We start from the raw sequence: 21,998 nt of genomic DNA on the forward strand, positions 1-21,998 counted from the left end.
GAGAAAATATTAAATGCATAGCCAGACACAGATGAAGCAGAATCACAAAAATGTATTATAAGAAAAGAACACCATCATTGCCTTCTGTCATAAACAGGCAATATTATCCATAGTGAAGTGCAGCATAAAGTAATGTGTAATTATTTATTTATTATACCACTGCTTGGTCAAATTTCCTATTGTGGTGCGCTATTTGAAACGTGCATTATTTTTCTATATACCGCACGGCTATGATGTAGTTCCCTTCTTTTGGGCTTATTACACTTGAATATTAATTCGCCAATGTGAATGTAACGGTAAAAACAGCAATGTTGCATCCAAGACAGCGGCAATATAAATGAAAATGATAGTAGCAGTGGTATAAGCGGGATAATCAACTCCGCGCCCTGTGCGTTTCTAGGAAAATAATGCACTTATCGAAGTGTCCGCCTGCGGCGTCGGGTCCTTATTACCACATTATTTTCCTATAAACGCACGGCGCGTCGTTGATTATCCCTTACCTGTTGTCTTACAGAACATATAGCCCTTTTGTAATATTAAGTAGGTTGCATAAAATGTAAACTTTAAAAGTCACTTTCAACTTCTCTCTTACACACTTCGTACAGTTCAGGAATCTTACTGCTGAAATGCGTGCCGGAGGGGATATTGAAGCGATGATCGAGAACATTTATCATGTAGCGAAATCCCATACCCAAAACCACCGTATAGGCAGGGCATCATGTCTTTTCCTATGAACACGCCAATCGCATTCGTTATGTCTTTGTGTTTTTGGGAATTATAGGAATATTGTTGCCGAAAGGCTGCAGCAATGGATGGTTGGGTTTTCGGTGGCAAACTAGCTCTCCGTGCTGCTCCACTTAAGGTTACAGCCGGGTGATGATGGCGCAAATGGGCCGACATGTTGGATGTGTTACCTTTATTAGGTGATCGTTGTGAAGCAGTGCTTGCACACTGTGCTTTGTTTACTGACGGTCTTTTTGACTTGTTCGTAGCTACTTCGAATGTCGCCATGATCGTGCAGCCGCCGGTAAAGTTTGTTTCTTCTCACATGACTCCTTCATTTGCATTTCAATGTGCTTATTGGGTCTTGGGAAATTCAGTAAAATTCTGATTGGTTGTTGCAAGGTTGACGAGAGGCAAGCTGAACAGTCAGAGAAAACTCATCCCCCGGGTCCTAAGCACTCCTTGCTATCGCTCCCAGGCTACGCGCGTGCAATAACCTTGTATTAAATAAAAAGTTTAATGTCGCGTATACCGAAATATTGCGGTTTAGGTCAGTCTATTGAACCGAACAGGCCAAACCGAACGGTTCAATAAATTATTGAAAACCGTTGCATCCCTACTTAAGATTAATACCAGTGAAGAAAAAGCCCTTAACATTCACCAAACCAACCTAATAAACTGACAACTAAACTCTTAGTTGTACAATAAAGAAAAAAGTATAAAAAAGTTGTAGGATTACGGTGAAAGTAATGTGACTTTTTTTTCTACTACTAAACAAGGCCAACTAATGTTCACTGACAATTAATGACCCATGATGAAATCGCCGTGAGACACAGTCCTCAAGTCATGTGGGGTGAGAGAGAGAGTCAAAGCGGCCTCACCAGTATCTGGTTCTCCGTGAGCACGAGTTCCGTGAGGTTTTCACAGTTGCCGATGCTCTCTGGGAGCTGCACCAGTCGGTTCTGGTCTGCTTTCAGTATGGAGAGCTTTCGAAGTTTGCCTGAGGACGAGAGAGAGACAACAAACAGCCGATGAGAAGAGAAAACAACATTCATAAGAACTCTGAGGGCAACTCTAAGGACAACAGATCCACAAATATGCTTCCAAATCAACAAATATGCTTCCAGAACAACAAATACACTGCAAAAACCTATAATCTTATATTAAGAAAAAATCTAGTTGGTATTGTTTTTAGTATAAAGATACTTACTTTGAGCTTTTTTAAAAAATAATATTATTTTCTAAGTAAATGTATCTGTCCATGGCGTAAGTAAAGTAAATGTATCAAATATTAAGATTTATTATGTTAATAAAAGATATTAACACTTCAATTCGATATCAGTTGTTAGTGTATGCTTCGTTTCAAAGTGAATGTGACAGCACAGCAGAGACATTAGTTCATCTATAGCCACTTCATTAACTGATAGGAAAAACAGCTTGAGGTTATGGCCAGCCCATTAGATCAATTTGCGGTCACTCTGACAAAGACCAAGTTTTCGAAAAGCGCTTATGCACAAATCCAGATTATATCACATTTAAATGTTTATATTGAAATGTGTCCCATCGTAGCTGTCCCATGCATGCTGTGTGGTCTGTCACTCAGTGTGGCCCGTTTATGACTATATTATGAGTGTATATACTAATATAGTATATAAGTTATTGCTATTTTCAACATGTCAGCTGTATTTCCTTCCTCTTTTCTTCTTCCATAAATGAGTAAAGATGAGGAGTTGCTCATCTTCACCACTCAGAGGGGTGGGGGGACAGATGATTCCACACAGTCAGCAGATAGGAAACACACACACACACACACACACACACACACACAACCACACACACCCCTACACCAGAGGGAGGATTGTGACTGGGCAGAAGGAGGACAGTGACTCCGCCGGGCGGGCGGGCGGGTGTGTGTGTGTGTGGGATTTTCTCACCCTCCAGATCCAGATTTCTGTCACATATGTCTCTCAAATCCCAAAGCAAATCAGTTGTCTTTTGCTTTGACTGACCTAAGTTCTGAGAACGAGCACTCATACAGACAAATGCATAAGCTGCACATCAGCTGCTCATCAGCTGTTGACTTTATATTCCAGATTATGCTCATATCAGACAGGCAGCAGAGCAGAGCAGAGGGGCTTCCAGATTATGCTCATATCAGACAGGCAGCAGAGCAGAGCAGAGGGGCTTCCGTGAGGACAGATCACCATCACACATGATGAGGTGGATCAGAGAGACAAGTCAGTGTCAATCACAGCTCAAGGCCACCCTCCGTACTGGGAGCTGATTGGTTCAGTAGCGGAAACCTCATGGCCGGCCGACACCACCACAGATTTTTCTGCACTCACAGCCTGATATAGGCGTGTTTTTTTTTTCCCATTTCTGGGATTTCCCCCCTGATGATTCGGTTTCAGGGATTTGGACACTTCACTGGGAGCAGTATTAAAGAACCTTCCTCCATTCACTGGTTTACTGATACATACTGTATGGTAGAATATGACTCAGATCTGGCGTTCAGTGGGGCATTGGGGGGGGTGGTGGAAACACAGAAACACACACACACACACACACACACACACACACACACAACATCTCCATAATTTCCAACTGCTTTCTGATATGAACTGGTGAGTGAGTGAGTGAGTGAGTGAGTGAGTCAGGATAAACCCCAACTTACATTCTTATTCACACTCACATGCTGTGCACATGTAAGAGGATTCATCATAACAAATACACACTAACACACAGCACTCCAAAGCACAGGCCTGCACACACACACACACCATACTCCACTACCATGCTGGGCATTTGTAGGAGGATGCATGCGCACATACACACGCACACACACACACACACCAACGCAGTCCAATATTAAAAGTAGAGATGACAGCCCACAATACATACTCCACTACCATGCTGTGCACTTGTGAGAGGATGCATAAACAAACACTCATGTACACACACACACACACACACACACACACACACACACACACACACTGACCTATGCCTTCTGGCAGCACATCGATGAGGTTCTGGGACACCAGCAGGTCAGTGAGGGAGTGCAGGCAGCTCAGCTCCTCCGGGAGGCGCTCTAACTTGTTCTCCGAGACGTCCAGACACAGCAGGCTCCGCATGCTGCCCATCTCCTACAGGAAACAGCCCAAAAAAATAGAGTCCTCCTGTATCCCACAATGCTTTTGTTTTGAACAGCCATGTTTGTGCAGGCTGGCACATAGGAAATTACTGAAGTCTATCAATAACACACAGACCAATCTGTAGGGTGTGCTTCGTATGGACACACAGGCTGCAATCCTCAAACAACAACACAAAGTAGTCCATGAGAACACTTTGCACTGCAATGTGGTGAAAAGCCATCAGTGAACTATACATTACACAACAGAGAGCATCAACAGATAAACTACACCCTGTTACATGGCCATACATACCACTCTTCCAGCTGCTAATGGGGGGTATTGATCCCGCCCACACAAATGGCTGCATTGCCTGACTTAGTTAAAGTATTTCAGTTTGCGGACCATACTACTACACTGGTTGGGCTTCTGAGCAGTGGTGAGGGTACCGCCACAGGGATTTAATGTATTAGGAGTGCTGCAGAGATGGCGTTTGATTTAGGAGGCCGCTCATAACCAGATCAGAGTCTCATCTAAGCAGATTATAATTATAAAATAAACCTTTTGCTGAATCTGAATAAAACATGTGTGAAACGTTTTAACAGAAAACACAGTGATTGATTATGGGTAACATGAGGCCATCAGCCCTGGTGACATTCTACTGTACATACATTACTATGACCCCCTGCTGGCCTTCACACACGTGGGCACACACACACACACACACACACACACAAACAAACACACACACACACACACACACACACACACACACACAAGCAGCAACAACAACAACGTTTCAGGAATCCCTTACCGCTGGAATTTCAGCCAACTGGTTCCCGTCCAGCCAGAGGTCTTTCAGGCTGACAAGACAGCCTATTGTCTCGGGCTAAACAGGAGGGGAGGTTTGACAGGGTCAGTACAAGAGAGCCACGGAACCAGGTGACTGGCACCAACGCAAACAGGAATGCGGAGCTCAACACATGCAATAGGCCCCGCCGCATTCCTCTGCACTCTGGTGTTCCAGGCATAGCAAGCTCACACAGAGAGGCATGTTATTGTTGGACAGGAAGGAAAAAAACTGACTGATTTTGTTAAAAGTAGGGGAATGATATGCCTCACCTGTTAGACTGTTAAACAGTATTTGAGTTTAGGAAGTAGACTTACCAAGTTATAAAGTTCATTGTTCCCTAGATCCAGTTCTTCAAGTTTACCAAGTTGCGACATAGACCTAGATAAGCAAACACAAAAGATGTTGTTGCTGACAAAACATCTTGTCGATTTTCAATGAATAATTCCTAATCAAATCTGACATATGACTGAAGATATAGACAACATGTGGACACATTGTGAAATCATGGACATATGAGTTGCCAAACTCACACATATCGCAGATGACTGAGGAGACCATTACAACAAAAAGAACAATGTTCCTGTCACCGCATACTCTGAGACACATGACAGTAATCATATACTCACTCTGGTAAATATGTCAACAGATTCTCTCGGAGTTCCAGTGATATCAAGTTACAAAGGCTGTGGAAAAAAGGCAATGGGTTAGTTATCAGCCATCAGATATTGTGCTATTTAGATGAGCGAATGTTTAGGTCCAGGTTTATGGAGTTAACATAACATTTTGACAAAATTGTTAAATCCACAACATCACAAGGCCTTCATTTGCATACAACATTACAAAAACGCTATCCAAAACATTTACCTCCAAAGATAGCTACAAAAGTTACATAAAGTGACACTTTTGGTGCAGGGTTAAAAAGTAGGCCACACCACATTTAAATTGGGCAAATTAGTTTGGAAGGGGAAGAGACAAAGCCCGTTTCTGTTGATTCACTGAAGACCTAGGCTACAGGAAGGAACTGAGCTTAATCATATTTGGGCCACTTAAGAAGACCACAATCAGTTTTGACACCAGTGGGGTGTCCTACGAAGCAAGTTAGACAAATCTAGGTTATCTAGACATATCGAGGCTGCACAAAGCCTTAACTCGGGTATTAAGTTAAGTGATCCTACGACAGCAGGTATGTGATAAATTTGTCAAACTAGGCTTTCAGCTCAGATCTGTGCGCGTTCTCGTGGTTGGGGTGATTTTGACCAATCGGGAAACGTGGAGACGCACAAGACAGCCTAGGTTTAAAAACGATTACTTCCGCATTTATGAGCGGTAGCGAAATCTAGGGTGGTCTTTTTTAGTGTCTAACCTATAACATCGAAAAGTCGATGGTCATCAGATATTGCATGGTATGCATGTCCATAGTAGTGACATATTTGCACGCACAACATACTTAAAAGCGCCTTCGAGATTCAAAATGTTTGCAGAGGCGGGGCCGAACCTGTTCAAAGTATGACAAATTAGCACACGTGAGATAACTTCGTTGTTCAAGATAATGGATTGGTTAGAATTGGTCAGAGGGCGGTGATATTTCACGATTTGAGCTATAACTAAGCACATAACCCGCTCCCGAGCAGGTTTGGTTGCGAGCATAAGATACCATGGTGATACAGCGACGCTAAAACAAATCCACTTTCGTATGACAGCATACCCTGGTTTTGAGCGCAACATATCTCGCTAAGCCACTAATCGAGCTTCGTAGGACACCCCACAGAGGGGGAAACCTAAGCTAACTCGAAAGTTGAAAAGGGTGAAAATGTTTCTAGGTTCAAATCCTGGATTTCTTTCACATTGTATTATGCAATGGTTTAGAACCACTTTTCCGTTAAAGTTAGCCTTGCCTCAAGCTGAGGGCGACTCAACGATTTGACATGGCAACATTCCCACTGGCCTCAATATAGATGCCCACTGGGCAACGGCTGTGGCTATAACACTACTGACAGAGACTGTTCCGCAAAATGCAGGCCAAATGTATTTTCACAAATCTATCAGTTGCAGTGCAAGCGTGCCATCACCAATTTCTTTAAATACTAGGCCCTAATCTGAATGATAGACAAAGTGCAAAGTCTAACTACAACTCATTCAATAACTAGGCAAAAATAAAAACCAATTTGCTAATTTGTCATCATGGGAAAGACAGAGATGAGTCAATTAAATGCCACCACACCCCACATAATAGCTATAGTTGATAATAGATAGACTTCAAACTCTTGGCTGCCTTTTAAAATAATCTGTCCATGGTCCTGAGATGCAGAGATGCAGCGCTGGGACAAACAAATACAAATAAATGTGTTGGGCAATCGATGTCAGCAAACCAAATGATAGAAAACATAATAAAGATAACAACATGCCTGAAAAAAAAAAACTAAACAGTGATAACAGCAGAATGTGTTAACATAGTGACATAGTTCAAATGGCCAGCAGGGAAAACGGATTGCAAAGTCTTTAAACACTCCTCTTCGGTAGTAAACCAATATCGCAAAGCAGCTTTTCAGGTCTTTGATTATGTCCAAAACGGTAGGAAAGCAAATGAAAACTAACTCTGGAAGCAGCAGCTGATGGATTAACTGAGGGAGAGAGAGCGGAGGAGGGGGGGGGACGGGGGGACGCGCGATTTATATCTATAAATAATATCTCGTCAATGACAGGATAACTTACGGTGCTGTCACTAAATCCACAGCGTGCTCAACTCCAACACACACATCAAGCCCATGGTCACATTTGAACAGTTCCAGATTAAAAAGGCAGAGGAGAGAAGTCTTTGATTCTGAAGGCAATCTAAAAGTGGGTAGGGCAATCAATCTAAAAGTGGTTAGGGCAATCTAAAAGTGGGTAGTTTTCTTCCACCAAAACCTAAAAGTGGGTAGATGCAGAGATATTGGCTTTTTGCCAGTATCTGATGTTTTTCTCATTTTGTCCCACTGGTGATACTCCTTACCACCCCACCATACCAGTTTTTTTCTGAAATTCTCTCATGAACCCGATGTTGAGAAATCATGTTTAAGCCTTGATCAGCCAACAGTGCACAGACCTGCTGATATCATCAATCTTGAATTTCCCCTTGGGGATCAATAAAGTATCTAAGTCAAGACCTATCCAGATTCAAAACAATCATAACATGCAAATCTATACTGCTGTTCACAACGTTAGCAACTTTCAGCAAAACGGAAACATTCTGATGTATGCTCTTCTGTATCTATAGCCAACAGAATAGCAGAATAGCTAATCAGCAAGGCAGCTAAATGAGCTGTGTGTAGTGAGGCTAACCTTACACCAAACACTAGCCTATAATCTTCTTTTCACACAGACAGTGGTGAAAAATATGAAGCAAAGCCATATGTCCATCTGTACTCAAATATAAACCCATTAGCAGCCAGACTAAATCTCTTGTTTAGGAACAAATGAGTCGGCCCTGGCCTGGGAGGCAGCACTGCGTTGGACACGAGTGGCTATCTTATCTTGTCAGTGGCCTGGGACGAGCAGCCTGTACCCAGCACTGGAGAAGAGAAGGCCGGACAGAGAGCGAGGAGGAAATTGCAGAGGAAATGAACAGGGTCGAGAAATCACACAAAGAGGAAGGAGGGGAGAGAGAGAGAAGGAAAACAGACTGACAGCAGTTGGACTACGACTGCCACCGCCACTCACGGCCCTTCACACGGTTTGACGCGCTGCGCAGAGCATTCTAGAAGGAAGAACTGGCACTGACAGAAATGACAACGTGGCAATCCATAAACAGACAGGAGATTCTGTACACATTGTGGGCCAAAGGCAGGTACCGTCATGCTCTAGAGCGACGGCTGTTGACCTGAAACTGCAACGAGCGAAATTGTGTGGGAAAGACAGCATTAAACAGCCGAGAGCAACCCCTGCGACATAAATACGAATGTAACTAATGACAACGGCAGAAAGCCTATTTACAAAACTTTCAGAGGGATTTTTGGAACACTCAAAAGACCCTGATTAGTTGAACTACTCTGGTAGCATAGCACACTGCTGACGCTATAGTAGTGCTTCTGACGCGGCGGAAATTTAGATATAATTTTGAATTTCCTGCAATTTCACATGAGCATCATTACAATTATTCTTCCAGCAATCAGAATCAGCCACGGGAGGGATGGGGGGGGCAGAGTTAGAGAGAGAGAGAGAGAGAGCGAGAGAGAAAGAGACAGAGAGACAGAGAAAAGCAAACAAACTTACTTTCCTATGTTTTCTGGCAAGGTCTGCAAAGAAATATCATTGATGGAGAGGCAAGTTAAATTCCGTAGCTCTGGAAAACTTTCTGGCAATCTGCAAAACAAGAACAGAGATCCCAATGCTTATTTCAAATGGCTGCACCGCCTCCACTTTGACATGATAAATTAGTTTGACAGCATTCTAACTTTATGCTGACCACCCCCTCCACACACACACACACACACACACACAATGAGGCAGGCAGGAGACCAATTTCACAGCTCAAAAAATCAGTTTGTAAACTTGATACTGAGTGACTACTACATGTAAATAACACTTAACACAACTTTCCTGGCAGACTTGGACGAGCTTTTTATTCTTTGTTGATCAAAAAGAGAAGATCACACTGTAATTTGCAAGTCCCCTAAATCCTACTAGTCTTTATCTTGAGCCCATGAATAGCAGGGCGTATGCATGTGGGTCTGTGTGTATGGGCAGAAGGGTGCATGCACATGTTCAGTCATGCGTGGCGGCATTTCCAAGTCTCTGTGAGCGCTGACTGGCACGTCTGAAAGCATGCATATCATTAAGTAATCATAATGCCAATCAGACTGAAGCCGCACGCTTCCGGGAAGGGTAAGTAGACCATGGAGACAAGGTCACGCTTTCAATAACGTTTATGGGAAAACCCACACACAAATTGGGGCGCTGTAAATTCAATGAAAAAAAATGCATTAAGGGTGACCCACTAAGCATTTTAGTTCTATTGGAATGGCAGTTAAAAATAGCTGAGGGGAAAGGTTGATTTTGCATTTCTGAATTCGTTTACAACAAAGACGCTGCTCTGATTGGTTGTAGGTCTATCCAATTGAGTGAAGAGGCATTTTTTTTCCCCCCTGGTTTGGTTGAAACACGCCCCATAATTACAGCCCAATGGAGCAGTATCAGACTCAAATTCTGACTAGAATTTTGAGTATGACAACGTCAAGCTAGTACCAGCCACCAATAAACCACAACTTTAAGCCTCACAGAAAACAGGCAAGTTTAACTGAATGAAACTGAGAGCTAAACTTTGTCAAGGGTTACAAATTACTCAGGCTCTGGAACAACCCAAGTACAGTATAATGGGTCAGAATGTTAAACGTTTATACGTTTACATATGCAACCACCACACGTTTACAGATGCAACCACCACCACAACAACAACAACAGCTACAGCAGCATGATATTTCTTGTTAATTACCTTGTTAGTGGGTTTCCACTGAAGTCAGCTACTTGGAGAGCTTTACAGTATGAAATGCTTTCAGGGATTTCCATGATGTCTGTGTGCCAAGAGGCAAAAACAACAATCACGTTAGTAAGGCAAATAACAGATGACACACGAACACAGCACACCCATGACTATTCACGACAGGGATAGTTTGAACTGTAATAAGGTGAAATAAATAAACAAACAAACAAATGAATAACAACATAAGACAAAGACAAGTCTACAGACCCTTTAAACTGCATAAACAAACATGTGCTTTCATAAGGCACTTCTGTTGGCATAGAAAACGAATGGTAACTTGGGGACAATCAAATATTTTTATTATTATTTCTATTATTTTTGAAAGTTTTAAAGTCTACATTTTGTAGAGCAATATGCTAACATCCGATTTATTTCCATTTCAAAGTGTCTGTGCTGGTTGTGAGCACTGCCACCGAAAACCCTCAAATTGAAAGGGTCTATACAAGGTGTCTTAAATGTACTGCGCATGATGCAGTATATTAAACATTATGTGCAAAAAGACAGTCAAAAGTTCAGGGCTTTTGCCCCCCCACGAGGTGCTATAAATAGACTCTGCACATGAAACACTCAGGGGGAGGAAAGCGTCTCATATGAGAAACCACAAGATTACGATGGGCTGCGCCAAACATGGGAGCTGTTTGTAGGAATGGGCATTTGAACCTCTGTAATTGTCCGATGTAATCGAGATAATTATTGCTAGAAGTGTGTTCCTGTGGAGGAACGCCTGTGAGCATGACTGGAAGTTGCTTCGAGGGGGAGAGAGAGAGAGAGAGAGAGAGAGAGAGAGAGAGAGAGAGAGAGAGAGAGAGAGAGAGAGAGAGAGAGAGAGAGAGAGAGAGGGAGAGAGAGAGAGACCGTTATCCCCTCTCTCCGCTGAGGCCCAGTCTAATTGTGGACTCCACCAAAAACCACTGAGGTTTGGGGAGTATGCTGCTGGGCGGGGGGTGGAGGGATGCATATCACAGACAAAACCTACAGAACAATGTCCAGCAGCAGATATGTAACAGTATTCTTTCCTCACTGCCTGTAAACTGCCCAAGATATGTTCTGCATACTTGTGCGTGTCTATTGAGATAAACATATTATGTGATTAAATACAAAACATTAAACTTTAGCATATCTTCACGCAATAAAATACTGAGCAAAAAAGTAAAAGATCACCGCTCATCCATGTGAGGTGCAGGATTTATTATAAACTTGTGGATTTTTAAGAAAAATCCGCACACTTCAGGTCTTTGTTCAAAAAATTGCTTTACTGAACAAGCTTTCGGGCGCTGGACCTTCATCAGGCATTCAATAAATTAACAACAATTTGTTTTCAGTGTTGGTGATTTTTTTTCACTCCCCCTCATCCTAGGAGAGGGGGCAGGGGTTTGGTTGTGGAATATGGGATGGGGTCTGGCAAGAGGGGCTGGAATTCAGACACGATTACCAGGATCACAGAGAAGGCTCTACCTGTTGATTTACGACAATATGTGTATGTCCAAAAAAACTTAAAGACTTAAAGAGGCTTGGCAAACGACGCAAATCATGAAGACTGTGGAATTCAGTACATGTGCGACTTAAAAGAAAGCATGCAAGATAAGTCTACAAGGATGACTTTCTGACAGGACTGCATTAGGCAGTGGCCACACCTCTGTTTTTTAAACATGAGTGATTCAGCAAAGGGTGACAAGAGACAAACAAGCACCATCTAGCTGAGAGAGACAGAGAGAGACGGCGAGAGAGAGAGAGAGAGAAACACAAAGTGAGGGAGCACCAATGAGAGCCGTGACTAGACCTAAGGCATTCCTGAGGGGTGGTTTGCACTTACCATTTCGAGAGACATCAAGTTCTACGAGCTGCATGAAGTTGGCTATTTCTGGTGGAAGCCTTTGGATTTCATTGTCACTCAACCCAAGCTTTCGTAGTTTCACCAGCTGGAAGAATGGCTGTAAAACAACAGCAACACACAAACCATATAAGTCACAGACTTCTTTATAGGCTTGCCAGCAAGCTAACATTACTGCCACGTCAAGGGTTTGCTTAAAAACAGATCCCCTCTAGCTCCTCAGTACACAAAACAATACTATCTCCATGTTCACTTAGGAATTGTTGTTATTGCAACCCAAGGTCCATAGGGATCATTCCTAGACTACTACTCATCTCTTAAGCATGCCTGAAGAAATGTCTGAGGACAAACAATTAAATGAGACTAATTCCAGACAATTTTGGATCAAATGGGATCGGCGAGGGCTATCAGTCTTCCTGGGCAGCCCCACCTTAGGCTAGACTAGATGACCAAGTGTTGGTCCAGGCCCAGGGGCCCTCTCTTCTGAATGCGGCTACACAGGACTGTCATAATATAGCTGACAATTATTGATTATCGATACGATCAGAGGCGCTCTTGACCCAGTGCTTATGCTGAGCATGCAGGAACTGGTGAGTAACTCTGCTGCCTGCTCATTTATACCCATACTGCTCTCTGTTTCAATAGCCATGTTTACATGGACACTTTTATTTCGACTAGAAACAGCAAAGCCGATCGACCGGAATACAAATTCTCATATGTGGTGAGTAATAAGCCTGAACTGATCAAATTTTTCATCAGAATAAAAGAGGTGGTGTAGTCCATTCCTATGTCGACTGAACAGCCATGTACAGTATACGGTCAATCTGATTGGCTGCTGTATCTTCTCAAGGAAAAGTGTTAAAAACTGTTATTACGATCAAAGATTCTAAAGTGCTTGAGAGGACCTGATCGGAATAGAACGTTCCCCATGTAAACAGACCTGACGGTATACAAATTTTTCAATCTGAATAGTTTCAATCTGAATAGACCCCATAAGTCATATGATCAATACACAGTTCTGTTCTTTTGACAATTATTCAAATCATATTCCAGGAGGAAAACCTTAGAAACCAGCAACTGGTGACCTGTTGTTTTAGGAGAGAAAGCCCCAGACCCATTACACATACAGTGAGGAGAAAATGTATTTGATACCATGCTAAAGTTTCCTAAAAAGAGGAATATAAAATCATCATTTGACAATTGATCTTATTGCCTTAATTCAAAAAATGAGTAAAAATAAAACCGCTAAGGACACCAATTTTCTTTGTGATTGAAGAACGTATCGTAAATAAATAAATGTTCTTCCTAAATGCTAGGGGGAAGGAAGTATTTGACCCCCTATGTAACCCTATGGGAATTAAGCACATAGGGTTAACATAGGGGCAGGCAGTTTTTTATTTTTAAAGGCCAGCTATTTCATGGATCCAGGATATTATGCATCCTGATAAAGTTCCCTTGGCTTTTGGAATTAAAATAGCCCCACATCATCACATACCCTTCACCATATCTAGAGATTGGCATGGAGCTTTTTCCAGTAGGCCTATTAGCCTGTTTGATGCTCATTGAGCTCAATGCAAATCAAACAGGCTAATAGGCCTATTGGAAAAAGGACCATGCCAATCTCTAGCTATGGTGAAGGGTATATGATGATGTGGGGCTATTTTAATTCCAAAGGCCAAGGGAACTTTATCAGGATGCATAATATCCTGGGTCCATGAAATAGCTGGCCTTTAAAAAATAAAAATCTGCCTGGCTATGTTAACCCTATGTGTTAAATTCCCATAGGGTTACATAGGGGGTCAAATACTTCCTTCCCTTAGCATTTAAGGAAAACATTTATTTATTTACGAAACATTCTTCAATCACAAAGAAAATTGGTGTCCTTGGCGGTTTTATTTTTACTCATTTTTTTTAATTAAGGCATTAAGATCAATTGTCAAATGATGATTTTATATTCCTGTTTTAGCATGGTATCAAATACATATGCTCCTCACTGTATCTGTGAAAATAACACTACATGATTTCCCTCTCTGGTACTAAATAACATGACCAACAAACAACTGTTAAATTTACTCATCTCCATCGTTATGAAAAGCTTTGCCATTAGTATCCAGTGGCCTTGTCAAGGCCTACCTGTTGTACCTCTCAGACCTCACTAACTAGTCTAGTAGTCTGCTTACTGCTCCCGCCATTTGATAGAAGAACATGAACGCACCAGATCATTACTCCAGGCTTGGGCAACATCACACTTATCACAAATGGCCAAAGGTTTCATTCATGGATGTCCATGCTAATACCACTACCTTTGCCCTCTGTAAAATCCAAATTTGGAAATAATCTGTCTAAACAAAACATTGTGTGTGAACATAAAAACTCTCTCAACTGTCCAGTTTTATGGGTCAAACACACACACACACTTGATAGACAATAAAATGTGACTAGATTAATTCATCACACCACACAGCTCCCATTTCCACAAAAATGAGTGTTGTGTGACTCATGCTGAAACCCTCTGCACCCTGGCATCATGTCTTTCCATTACCTCAAACTAATGCTCGCATCTCGTTGTCAATTCCACAGATTACAGGTGGTGCAGCGGTGTCCTATTTTCTGCCATTCGCTTGCTTTTCCGCTTACAACCGTCATTCGCCAGTTCATTTCCCCCGTGAAGACATTCTACACAACCACCGATTTATTATCTCCACTACGAGTCATCTTCATAAAGCTCCATCTTTTGTCGCTGCTTATCTAGCATTATATTAATATAGACCGCGCTGTGGTTTGAGAGCTCTTTGTTGAGTGAGTCTGAGTCATTCGAGGCTTATTCATACGCTCAGACATTTCATCTTCATTTGTACCCCCCCTCCCCGGGAGAACACTAGGTTTAGGTACACCATTTTTCCTAAGGAGCACACAACCTGTATTTATACCCAGAGCTGTGACTGAAAAGAAAAGGGACTGGAAGAAAATGATGATTTGAAGTCTGTCATTTAACAAGAACTTGTGATGTGCTGTCATCTATATAATTTCACTACTTCTTCACAATATCTTTTTTTTTTCAATGAGAAAAATCCTGAAACTGACACAGGGCTTCCATCCTCACATCTCTTGTCACATCACAACTCCGTGTCATCACAGCCCAGTTTTGTCTAACCTGTGTGCCGACTAGACTCCCTACCCTCCATCAAACCTGTTGCTAAAAAGTAGGTAATTTTGTTCCGTTTCCCCAACAGCCTACAATTTTCTAACTCAGAAAAGGTACCACAGATTTGTACTGTAATTACGTGTGATGTTATGGTCACTGCTGTGGTTTCAATGAGCATACTATTAGCCTAGGGAGGACCCTTTTTGTGAAAAGAAAGAAAAACGATCCAGACTCACAGAGTGCACTTCTAACTGAAAGCTGAAGACCAAAACTCTTTTGTTTCTTTTCAAAATCAGCTAAAGTGGCACACTGAAACCACAGCTAATTGTAGTTGCAACACCTGCTGTTGATGCGTTGTTAAATAACCAAGAAGCAGCGCTTTCTTATGCAATACTGCCAAACCTGTACTACTGGTTAATGTCATTGACCGTCATGTCTCACACATCCCCTCCCCCATCTCACACCATGCTCCAGCCCACGCCATCCCACACAGCCTGTCTGGCTAACAAGTAGGCTACACATGAAAACGGTTACTCCTCTGTCAATATTTAAAGCTTCACACATCAATGGGCTATTTAAATTGGCCTGGACTGGCTCTTCCCAATTTTCACCCTCCCTTGAGGTATGGCTTATTGAGGGGTGGGTGGGTGTGTGTGTGTGGGGGGGGGGGGGGGGGACTAGTGAACTAATTAGGGCTCTGGGAGATGGAGGCTCGGTTATGCTGAGAGCTGAGAGATGCGCATGACATGACATAATAGAGATGAGGAGGCCATCATGTATTATCTTGTTTGCAACACTCACCCCCACCTACACACACACACACACACACACACAAACACACACAAACACACAAACACACAGGCTCTTTCCCTCTTTGTGAAACTACCCAAGCTCATTATCCAGAGTTAAAAACAATGGATGTGTATGTGTGTGTGTGTTTGGGGGGGGGGGATAGGGCAGAGGAACAAAGACCAGGGGTCAATCACAATATCCCCAGAAAGATGTTGGCATGACGATGGATCCCGCCCTGATCTGTTGCCATGCTGATCAGCCAGGTTCAGGCCAGCGCAGGAGCGGGTGTGTTGTGTGTTCTAGAGACCGCTACTCTCTGGCTTCTCTGACTTCCACAACAAGGTTCAAAGTCTCCACTGGCTTCTCTCAACACCCTTAAGAAATGAAAAACTAACCCTTTTCATGGTTAGGATATGGTGCAGGCCTCCAAAGACCACGAAAAGGAGAAGAACACACAATCACCCCCCTTAGTAGACCCCTTAGTAGACAGATGCTGGCCCTGAAATTGCATATTAAAGCAGTCCGAGAGAGCCATGAAGCCCATGAAGTTAAGATCTACTGGTTCAAAGTGTTTCCTCTGTGATAAGCAAGGTCCCACTACGCCGACAATCAAAGAGTGAAGAACACGTGTGAGGGGGACGCCGTCACACCCTGATCTGTCAGCATATAGCCTTCTATCTCGAGCCTCAAAGACAAGCACACTTCTCCCCTCATGTCCCAACATGTGAATGCAGATCTCTGAAAAAGACCAGACATTAGTGAGGACTTTGCTTGTCCCTTCCTTAGACCTGCACAAAGAACAGTACTCCAAAGTCTTATGGAACTGATTTACGTTGTATCTAAATAAATAAAGGCATCTGTCAATACCTAAACGAAAGACAGAATGCTAACAATGAATTGTAATGCATCAGTGGATGTCTTTGTTATTGTCGTCTGAGTAAACAACAGGGAAATGAATTAAAAAGGGAAATAATTCAGGTGTGCTAAATCTCTATTCTGCCACTTCCTCACAAAGTACTGCACACTGACTCTGCTCTGAAAAGGGGGTCATGGTCTCGGTATCAGGGAGTAGCTCGACAGTGAAAGCCATGAAACAGGCACAATCAATGTCAGTGTTTCAGGAGGTGATGCTAAAAGCTTCAGAGGAAACCAAAGAGAATCTCTGATGTTTGGCTTAGACCACTAAAAGCCCCATGGGACATCCCTGTAAAATCTGAAAGACACTGAAAGATGTCAAAGATGTCAATGATGTTTGCGCAACAGGGAGTCGGGACGACAAACATGGGTGTCTGAAATAATTAATGTCAGGGGGTGGCAACTAATGTCAGTCTGTTCTTAATGTGTCTATGTGTCTTGTATAAGGTGTGAAATTATTATTATCATTAGCCCTGTGGTCACGGCAATAATATCTTGCCATTATATCACATTTTGAATGTGCCACCTCAAGGGATTGTAATACATAGATAGATAGATAGATAGATAGATAGAAAGCTAGACACTTTATTCATCCCGAGGGAAACTGTAGTTGTTATTTAATGCTATATTGTTTTTGCCAAATGCAGCAAATTGCTTCTCACTGTCCCCTGACTGGCTGTCAACATTCGTTCTTCTGTCTGTTCAAAGCTTTGCGTTCGTACACTGCACTGGCTCTGTTTGTTTGTGTTTTTCATTAACAAACAAACAAACAAACAAAGTGTCTTGGGCTAAGGTACAGTAGCATGTACAGGAAGAATGCCATTTGATTGATTGTTGCGTTCAACTATAAACAACCTTTTGTGAAACTGAAACCAAACTGTAGACTGTCTTTATATGAGCACTGTCTGGAATTTAAAATGTTACCGCACCCAGTTTGTTCAAAACAAGCCACCTGCAATGAAGACCTCCTGCAAGACAACAGACAAAACATGCCAAAGCAACCCAGGGTATGCACCGGTAAAACCACTTGGGACGCATTCCAATTTGTTAATAGTGACATGGAGGGCCTAGTCAGAGAAAATGATTAAATACGCAGTTTCAGTAATGAGGTTTCTGACAAAAGTAGCAATAGCTATTTCTGTTTGTTTGGTTAAGGCAAAGAGCTGTCGGTCTGAAAACTATAACGCCTCCTTCATATCAAATTTTAAGTCACACTAAATTCTTGTGATGTGACATATTTCAAGGACTGATTACTTTGATCATAAACTGTAGCACATTCCATGAGTTGTATGAAACTGTCGAAAACCTTTCCACCGTTTCCTCAGTCATACTGTACACTGGCTACTGCAGGTTATAATCTTACCACAATCTCTGTAATGCAAAAGGTTACGGACATTTCCCCTAAACCTTGTATACTCTGTCTCTGATAGCAACAAATATGAAACTATGTAAAAGGGTTACAAACAGGCAGTCAAAGGGTCTGTGTAAATAAATAAATAAATACACCAAATAAGTCATTCCAACATATCCCATGTGTGTACCAGCAATGTCTGGAATGTTAACCTTGGTGCGAATCGGACTGCAAGCAACTTGCCAGGGATGAACAATTCAACCCAGGCAGCCTGTCTTCTGCGGTCTTTCAGACAACAAGAGCTGCTGGAGGTTGTAGCAGTAGCACTTGAGATGAAGACATCATAAACAATCCCCACCTTCTCCTGTGGTGTCCCTTCATCCTGTCACATGACCCAGCTAATCTAGTAACTCATTGACCAGTGAGTATTTCATTCAGGGATGATAACACTGACTGGGGTGTGTTTGAATGGATTATGGTCATAGCAATATATATAGAGAGAGGGAGAGAGCTGATGCCACATGTGATAGTGCTAGTGCTACTGCTTTGTCCTCTCGGTTGCAGAATAGTGCAATTGTCTTCCTAACGGACAGTCAACCTACATCAACTCCTTGTGTAAGCTCTGCATGCATGGAGAACAAAACGGTGGTGGTCATACAACCAGCACAACTCAAGCTGATCTGGGATGATTCTTCCATTTGACAGATCATAAATGCATCCAACTAGTCAGGATGGGATTAGTTACACCTCAAGCAACACCATAGCAAGGATTGTGGCCTACTTCAAGCCACGGCACGCCAGAGAGACGCTCCTTAAAGTTCTACATTTACATGCTAAACAAGTGAATGCAGAAAAAGGCTCAGATCATTTCAGGCCCAACTCCGTAGCTAGTGCTTCATCTTCAATTTGTTTTCAAACGCGGGTTTAAAGAAAGCATAGTTTCAAGTGAATAGGCAATGGAGCATATGCATCCTATACCAAACTCCAACGTTTAATTAAGTTTAATGGTTTCATTTAAGGTCTTGTTCTAAAAGGCTATATGAGCGAACCCTTCAAAGGCATCTAGTCCTCAACTAGATAAGTTTGAAATGTTACTATCTAGAAATTAGATGTTGCGAAACATCCAACAATATTGAAGTTCAGGTGTGGGAAAACTACAGCAGCATTATATGACAAAAGGAGGAAGAAAACTAAAGACCCGCAGGGAAAATTCTTGTGATAAGTGTGGCCACTTGCCATTGCGTAAGTGAAACGACACATTCTCATGAAACACAACGTACCTGTCACCACCATTTAACCTATCGCTAGCCAGCTAGCTCACTTAGCCGATACTGCTCGAAAGTGGATGCAAAGAGAATGCTGGCATTTTCCCATGCCACGCGAGTTAAATAGGTAACCTATCAGTGACACACCACACTACGAAAAGTGACCCATTCTTCTTTAGATAATGGGTTGCTTTTCATCAAATAACACTGTATGACCGTGCTAGTTATTACAGCAGACTAAGCGTTCAATGAGTCCTCAGGGGTTAAGCTACCCGGTCTTGTTCTTACCTTAGGCAAGTCTCGGAGTTGGTTGGCGTCCAGCAAAAGCTCCTCCAAACTCCGACTGTAGCGGTAGATCTCATCGGGGACGTACAACAGGGAGCAGTGGCGCTTATCGATCAATTCAATGTGACGGTTACACCGCCACAGGGGTATACAGTGAAACATCACGGGCTGATCCTAGCTCTGGCTAAATCCGTACAGTAAAATAGTCCACCTCTGAGGAACGCAAATCTGGATGGAGCAAGTACAAACCAGGAGACCCAAGTTCGCCGTTTTCGCGCTCGCTTGCCGGCTACAGGTACACGTTGAGACTGCCCACGCCAATGTTAAATGCAAGCTCACAACGAAACCTACTACCGAGGCTTAGCTGGATATAGTGCAAAGAAACATGGAATAAAACGTCGTAGTCCACCTCACTTTAAGTACTTTAATAAGTAGATCTCGCCTGTCTGTCCATCTTTCTACATCGCATCTGCACTGTTGAATAAATGTCTTAAATCTTCTTTCGTAGACTGTTACATCTCTGTTGAGTTAGATAGTGATTCGTGTTTTTCTTGTCCTAGTGTTAATTTCCTCTCAGTCCAGTTTCTGACCCGGAACATTCACTCCCTCATTCCAATCTGACGTCACGATTCCTAGCTGCTCCTCCCTTTGTCACCCTCCCTCCGCTGGAAAAGTAATGTTGTGGCTGTGGGAGCAAGACGATCCTTCCCACACACCATTTCCGTGATAAGACGGCCTTTGCTGACATTTGAGGACTCTGAGGGTATTTCTCAAAGTCAAGAGCTCGTCCTTGATAGAATGCTTTCTTTCAAGTCGAGTGCTAGAGAGACAAGGCTACACACCTTCCCAGTACCCTCTCCAGCCGTCAAGATCACATGCAATGGAACGGCCTAGCGAGTGTGGAAGTGCACGTCAATTGTGCACGGTTCCGGCTGCGCGCTTAATTAGAACCGTGGAAATTGTGCTGCTTTTACAGGAGTTCCGACAACTGCGGCTGCACTTTCCTCTAAATAAACTTTTTGGAGTAGCCTACAGTATTTCCACATTCAGCTTGGTCTTCACATATCACAATCCGTAGTTTATAATTATGTTAGTGTCAATGGAAAGTTATACCGGTAATTGGCAACAGCAAATGTTAAACTTCTACAAAGTTCGTATTGGGCGAAGTTCTGAGATAAATTAATAACAAGTCTATCGCAACTTGTTCATGCACATTGACATATGCATTTATGATGAATATGCACAATAACTTGATATAAATGCCTGAGCAAATATACGATGGCATTAACAAAACACTTGATAAATCATATTTAGCCTACATTAACACGCACTGCTTCTTTGCATCTACTTTCCATCTCCCTCTCTCTCTCTTTTTTTTAAACCGCACCGTCAGAAAATTTCTAATTGTTCATACGCAAAGGATTGTGGGTTATTTCTTCACTCCGAGGATCCATAGATGCATCCTCCAAAATTCTCCGAAATTCTCAGAATGAAGGACTCAGTACTTGCTAGAATTTGAAAGCATCCTTGACTTTGGAACAGTGCTTGACGAGATTTGATGACGTAACGTCCTTGAAAAAGTGGCTTGGAAGGAGCAATCCTTGACTTTGAGAAGCACCCTGAATACTTTTGTTTGCATCATAGAATTACAGGAAGCGCCGAGGGCACGCTCTTGTATCTTGACATAGCTGGAGTCGGATGCGGTGGGGAAGCAGGGCATGGCATCCTCTGCCATCACAACCACGATGCACAACGAAAATGATCGTTTTGAAGTACATGCAGATTATGCACAATTTATGCAATTCCTTTAGAAGTGTGTCAGTGTCTTTAATTTTATTAAATGATTATAAAACACGCACACTAACCTATGCGTAGGCTATTGTTCTGGCTCGCAAATATGCACAAACCATTAATGTTTAAACTATCATTTTACCACCCATTTCAAAGCTATTAAACTTTAAAAATGCATTACAAATGTGTTATTGTGTTGGTAGGCTATTCGAACATCTCTGTGCAATGATGTTCCCTAATGAGGCGTAAAGAACAACCTGTGGCAAATTCAAGTTCTACAAGTTGCATATTATATGTCCACTAGAGGGAGCCAAAGCTCGGTGTAATCAGTCAGTACCCACAGGTGACCTGCACGGAAGGCCACACGATTTAATCCACACCGACCAGAAGAATTGTGA

General features: G+C 42.5%; 1 protein-coding gene across 1 annotated transcript in view; it reads right to left on the bottom strand.

The window, feature by feature from the left end:
- lrrc1 (leucine rich repeat containing 1) overlaps positions 1 to 20,430 on the bottom strand; it is a 34,044-nt gene extending 13,614 nt beyond the window's left edge. The window contains exons 1-9 of the mRNA XM_062519387.1: positions 19,813 to 20,430; positions 12,039 to 12,156; positions 10,178 to 10,256; positions 8,959 to 9,048; positions 5,334 to 5,390; positions 5,022 to 5,085; positions 4,669 to 4,743; positions 3,725 to 3,869; positions 1,605 to 1,723 (exon numbers count right to left, since the gene is read on the bottom strand). Coding sequence (XP_062375371.1) covers positions 1,605 to 1,723; positions 3,725 to 3,869; positions 4,669 to 4,743; positions 5,022 to 5,085; positions 5,334 to 5,390; positions 8,959 to 9,048; positions 10,178 to 10,256; positions 12,039 to 12,156; positions 19,813 to 19,971 — 906 coding nt within the window. The 5' untranslated portion in view covers positions 19,972 to 20,430. The remainder of the gene's footprint in view (positions 1 to 1,604; positions 1,724 to 3,724; positions 3,870 to 4,668; positions 4,744 to 5,021; positions 5,086 to 5,333; positions 5,391 to 8,958; positions 9,049 to 10,177; positions 10,257 to 12,038; positions 12,157 to 19,812) is intronic.
- Positions 20,431 to 21,998: the final 1,568 nt, after the last annotated feature.

The sequence above is a fragment of the Sardina pilchardus genome, chromosome 18 (assembly GCF_963854185.1).
Source record: "Sardina pilchardus chromosome 18, fSarPil1.1, whole genome shotgun sequence".
Taxonomy (NCBI): Eukaryota; Metazoa; Chordata; class Actinopteri; order Clupeiformes; family Clupeidae; genus Sardina; species Sardina pilchardus.